Here is a 6,468-nt window from a genome sequence, read left to right as displayed (position 1 = left end):
TCTTCTGGAAGACAACTGTATATAGCAGAGATAGTGTAATGGGAGAGGGGGAAAGGGCAGAGGGTCAAACATAGGATAAAAAACATATATATATGTATACATATGTATGAAAGTAGAAATGGAATATTATTGATGATAACATGCTTGATTAAGCCACTATGCAGTTTATCCTAGATGGGAAACCACATTTAGTATGTTGTGATGATGCTCAGGGAATGAATGTTAGGTAATATAAAAAAAAAAAAAAGTTGCAGGAGGAAAAAAAAGGCATATTTGACGACTGCAGCAAGCTGTATGGGCACAGCTGGGTACTACTTTATAGTATGTTCATTCTACTCACTGGGGGTTATGCCTAAAGTCAGACTTGGGTTCATGTATAGGTATGTGTCAGCTGTGCTAGCTATTGGATATATTTAGACTAATTAAGTTCATTGGTAGAACAATTGAATGGGGGGGGAAGGCATGGAGGGCAACCATGGATGCCAGGGACAATGGGGGAGGAGGATGGGACATAGCAGAGGGTGGGGGATGGGGAATCAAGGATGGCAAAACAAAAGGCAAGGTATGCAGGACATAAGAATTGGAAAATTATTTGCTGAGAACATGTATGTTGATGTGCTTGATTGAGCCAATGCACAGTGTATTTTGGATGGAAAATTCATTTATGTGTTGCAATGGTATATAGTGAATTAATGTAGAAAATGAATAAATTAAAAAAAAATTCAAGGACCTAAAATATCTGTGATGTTTTCAGGATCCAGTGGTCAGATCTATATAGTGAAAAATCCTTTGTGAAGTAAACAACATGTTGCCCTATCTTATATTCCCTATTGCTCTAAAAGAAACAGGGTTTATCGGGCTTGTGTGGATTTTGGAGCCAGCATATACCACATTTAAGGATGGATGTCACTCTGACCCATTCATGGTGTTTCCCTAAAAGAAACAAAATTCAAGTGAACCAAGAGCAGGAGAAGGTGTACGCTGTGGTCCACACTGCTCTTTCCATGGGGCCAGAAGATACGACAAACTCAAAGCTCTTAGAGGCATATACTGAAGTTAAAGATGCTATGCATATGTTTGAAAAGTCCCACAGGAAAGTGGGAGAGCAATCCCCCATGGAATTATTGCAAGTCTACCTCCTTTCAGCTGCAACATAACCTCTACTTGGAAAAAGAGCAAGATCAGAGCATTAAAATTAGCATAGGTCCCCCTCTAAGCAACTGTAGAGTCAACCACTCATAAACCAACCACTCCTGGAGAACCTAAGTGTATCTGACAGGCTCAAGGGGTGGACTGTATGGACATAGACATGTGTGCTTCCTCAGATTTCCTTGACTGTCTCTTCTCTCTGTCAGCCTCTTGCCTGATCCAGACCATCCTTCCATGCTGGGCTTGTTGGAACAGCACACTTGGGCATGTTGTCTGACCTTCTAAATGGCCCTGTGGGGTTAAGCAAGCTTCAGCAGAGAAAGAGATGCTAGTTCTGCTTCAAGTAAATTCTGGCCAGTGGGACTCTTGAAGAGACTTGAGTAGTGAAATTCTCCTTCCTCTCTCTCATACATAAACTTTATTTATTTTTCCCTTGGCAATTTCAGGGTGCCAAGACACACTCATGCTGAACGCCGTGCTGTCCCTCACCACACTGTGGAGTGGCCCCCAGCAGGTCATGCATCATAGGATGGGGCTTCACATGTTCTCTTACCTATGTTTCCTTGTGTCTTCCTCATTCCCACTCTGGACTTGCCTTCCTAAATAGCTATCAGGACTTCAATTCCTGACATTGGTTCTGGTTTTAGAAGCCCCAGTCTAGAATTTTATTGGTTTATGCATGTATTATTCATTCCTTCATCTCTGAATTTATAAAATGATAATAAAAATTTCTTTAGAAAGGATAATTGAAAAAATATTACATAAAAATAACATTTTAGTAAGTCAGATAATTATAAACTTAATTTTCAAAAGTGAAATGTAGTCTTTGTGTATATGCTAGCTAGCTGGAAAAATCTTAATTAAAAACATGTCACTTGCAGCAGAAGAAATACAGGGAAAATACACTAAAATTTAACAAATAATTTTTTTTCTATTGCCAGATGGCACATGTGCTCAAAGAGAGAAATGGAAAAAGCACCGCGCTATGGAGTATGGTCATACTGCAAACTCTTCTCCTTTTCTCTATCCTGTAAGAATCCTGGGTGTGTGCACACACATTCACAGTGAGTGTGGGGTCAGGATTTAATAACAGTTGATCATGTGGGATCTGACTCTTTCAACCAGCAGGCTTTTGGCTGACTCTATTATAAAATCTTTTATATGTTTTCTAAAAAAATTATTTATTATTTATTTATTTATTTATTTTGACATTCAATCACTCTGTATCATTACAATATACCAAATAACTTTTTCTATGAATACACTGCATATCGGTTAAGTCAAAGATAATACATTAAATGTCCCCACTCACGATATGTTGAATATCTGTACTCTATGGCAGAAAGTGAAAGACTAGAAGGTATAAAGGCATGCAGAAGCACCTGTGGGCACTAGAGACAGTTTGGAAGGAGTGTGGGTAATGGGGGAGGGTGAGAGAGAAGGAATCAAGAGAAGAAAAAAAGAAACAAAACACTTAAGGGACACAAAAATGGAAAATTATATGCTTTTTAAAAACTGTTGTAGGGGGACCAGCAGGTGGCATAATGGTTACATTACTGGACTCCCATGTAGTTGACCATGGTTTGAGTCCCAGACCCAGTTACTTAAAACTCACACTGGGCACATGTGTGTCTGTGCCCAAGACCCTGAGAGGAAAATGAAGGAGAAAGGTATTGTGGCATGGCCATCCTCCCTAGGGGGATAATTCTCACTTTTTTTCTGTCTCTCTGTCTCTGTCTGTATCTCTGTAGAACATTCCAGATAGCAAAAATCTCTCTAAAATATAAACAAACAAACTACCTAAAAAGCTGCTGTAGGGCCAGGAGATAGCATGGAGGTAAAGGCACTGGATTCCACATAGTTTGAATCCCATCCTTGGCAGTTTGAAAATCATGCCAAGCTTGTATGTGTGCGTGCCCAAAATCCCAAGAGGAGAATGGAGGAGAAGGGGTTGTGGGGTTACCATACACCCTGGGGAATGATTTCTCAGTTCCTTTTGTGTGGCTGTCTCTGTCTATGGTGAGTGCATACATCCTATAGTGAAAACTAAAAATTAATTAATAAACTGTTGTAATAGGCACTAATTTTCATATTTCATCAAGTCTCTGTTTCACAGAAGTTGTTTAGCTGCATGAAGGCTATTTTCTAGTCATATTTTCTCTAGAGTTATGGAGTGAGCAAATGTTTGCTCTGGAAAGTGCTTCCACTTGAATAAGCCCATAACCAGAATATGAAACCAGAAGTGAAAATTTCATGCAATGTACAATCTTTGTGATGGATTTCATTTTCATTGCTTTATCAGCCCTAATATATTCATTAATTCATTATATATTATTTGTCCATTAAGGTATCATTTTAGGCCAAGTAATCTGTAGTCGGTCTTTATTTCCTGGTATTCATCGATAAACACCATAGACATGGTTTCTGCTTTATGGTAGTTACATTGTGCTGAGAAAACAGATGGTTAAAAAATGAATAATGGTTGGATATGCAGACAGTGTATGCTAAGGAACAGATAACATTGTTAAAATATTCTATAACTAGGAATGAATATCATCATGGAGAATTGATCTCTTTAAAAGTTTATATATTTTCTTTTTGTCTGGAACATGCAACATCATATCACTTACAACAAGATTATAGTAAAATAGATCTTAGATGTATTCTGTATAATGAATACATAGATTTGATATGTGATATTTTTATTTCTAGAAAGTTTCATTTAATTATGGTTTATAATTTTACTACTATTTTTATACCGAGGATTTTTTTCTAATATGGGAATATTTGAGGTATTTGAATTCTGAAGGAATTTTAAGGATGGATGATAAAAGAGATAAGTGGATATTCAAGGGCTCAGAATTGATTTAGGAGAAATGGAAATATTGAAATCAGATCTCAATTTCAGTATTTTTTTATACAAATTGAAATAAATGAGTTTCCTAGTTCTATGTGGACATTTATAACAGCATTTGGAATAGGACATCATGTTTCTTAATTCAGCACTCTTATTCAAGTAATCTTTTTCTAAGCTAGTCAAATATTTGTATAAAACCTAATATTCCTAAGTGCTTAATTTACATTATACAAAATTACTCTGAATATATTAGTCACTCTTAAATTTTATTGTGTCCATCATTTTTTTTCTCATCAGTTCTGTTAGCTTTCTGCTAAACATGAAATAAGGATTCATGATGGAATGAAACCAATCCCAAAGACACATCCATATTGTTTAGTTGGAATTAAATGTCCTTATCATCCATGTAATTGGAAATTCAGAATTGGATTATAAACACACTCTGGTACATTCATGTATTCTAAATTATAATGGAAAATAGCAGTGACTTCTGAAGGTAAGTTGTCAGTTCTCACGAATGTGTGAATATAAACATAAAATCTTCCATTAGAAGGTTATAGAATGTGAATGCGAAATACAAAGAATGAATAATTCTAAGATAGTTCTTACCATATTTTGTACAATTAAGTGGTTTGTGCTAAAAAATGATATGGATATGTTATTGTTAAAATTTATATGTTTTTTATATACACAGAAATAGACATACATGCACACATATATACATTTTTAAATAAGTTTAGGTAAAACTCATTATTAGGTATGTCTCTGGATATTAATCACATACATATGCTATAGAAAACCAGAAAGTAGAAAATATTAAAGTCCATGTGTTTGTGTTCTGTAAAAAGATACATGATGTCCTTCATTAATTTAAAGAGTTGAAGGTTTCTGGCTTTTCAGAAGAAATTTCATCTGCCAAAATAATGAAAGAAAGGTCTGTTTTAGCTTTGAGCTTCCCCAAATTAGGATTAATGGGTGGCATGCAGGATAGATCATTCCAATAGCTTGACGAAGCATAATATCCAGCTCCGTAGGTGGCCTATCAGAATTCCAAACTGTTATAAATAGATATATAAAGTGAACAGCAAGGAGCAAAAGGAAAGAAATCACAGTTTGCAAAGACTTTATGTGGATCTTGGTCCTGGTATCTTGAGATTCTTTTCCATAGAGCTGCATCTTCTTAAGATGTTTACACAAGGAACAGATTAAAAGCAGAAAGCATATCAGGGATGCAGTAAAGGGTAAGAAGTTTGCTACTGTGAAAACAGTCACATATGACAGCTTTGCAAAATTCCTCAGTTTAATCTTACAAGTCATGTTCCCTTTGCACTCTTTTATGTTCACACTCTCATAGATGTTTATCACTACAAGGTTAAAAAACAAAATAACCAAAGTTCCCAACAATATTACTACAATTACATTCTTAACTGTCTTTTTCAAATGAATAAATATAAGGTTAGAGAAATTGGCAATCTTGAACAAATAAAATATGCTGAGGCTAGTAGCAAACCAGATGCTAAAATGGTTGGCCACTGTCCAGGTACTATGAATAATCATACTTACTTCTATGGTATAGAGACCCGGAAAAAACACACTTGTATACCAATATATTAATATTGCCCAGAGCAAACCAATTCTGGAGATGGCCAGAGCAGTGAGAATTTGATCAGCAGAGGAGATTCTTTGTCTCTTGACCCAGTCAATGAAATTCACCAGTGCTATAAAGCCATTGGCAAAATTTCCAAGAACAAATTCTGTCATTAGTAGGGTGCAAAAAAAGATAGGTAGAAAACTGGTCATGACTGAACTAAAAAAAAATTATGAAATCAAGAAGATTATTAATATCACTAGTTATATTATTTAATATCCTGACCTTTAGTAAAGTATCTTCCAAATATCTGAGTGTCCAATAATGTTCTTGTTTCTTTTAATTATCTGGCCAATGTCAAGCCGGAAAGCACCATGGCATGCCAAGGAAAGAGGTATTGCCATCTTTATGGAAAACATTGTTTTTCTCAATTAGCTCAAATTAACTCCTATGCAAACACTACAGGCTCTGTCTGTAAGTGAAATCTTTCTTACCTGATGTCAAAATAAGACCTGAATTTTCATTTGCAAGCATGCAAATAATGACATATTTTCTTTCCTTCTTTTGCAATATTTCCATGATTAACCTTTCCATTATCTGCATTCTGTAACTATAGTGTTAGAAAATTTAAAGCCAGTGTGTAGAACATGCAGTGAATGTCTAGATTGTTAGATGGATCTTGGTCATAACTGTGATCATCACTATCACTACATTGGATATTTTTTCTTAAGCCAAATTTACATGTGCATGATCCAAATGGTTCCTACCATAAGCATTCGAAATCACTATGTGCATTCCCATTTTTACTGCAGCACTATTCACAGAAGTCAATATATAAAAGTCAATGTAAAGATACATTATCAGACCTTGCCAG

The 6,468-nt window shown here is 35.5% G+C and overlaps 1 protein-coding gene across 1 annotated transcript; it reads right to left on the bottom strand.

Annotated features, from left to right (window-relative positions):
• Positions 1–4,876: 4,876 nt before the first annotated feature.
• On the bottom strand, positions 4,877–5,806 carry LOC102479826 (taste receptor type 2 member 50-like). The gene has a single exon (XM_006164830.1). It carries the CDS (start codon positions 5,804–5,806, stop codon positions 4,877–4,879), a length of 930 nt encoding a protein of 309 aa, XP_006164892.1.
• Between the last annotated feature and the right edge of the window lie 662 nt (positions 5,807–6,468).

Source organism: Tupaia chinensis, unplaced genomic scaffold (genome assembly GCF_000334495.1).
Source record: "Tupaia chinensis unplaced genomic scaffold, TupChi_1.0 Scaffold143728_1, whole genome shotgun sequence".
Classification (NCBI taxonomy): domain Eukaryota; kingdom Metazoa; phylum Chordata; class Mammalia; order Scandentia; family Tupaiidae; genus Tupaia; species Tupaia belangeri.
This window is presented reverse-complemented; position numbering and strand designations above follow the sequence as displayed.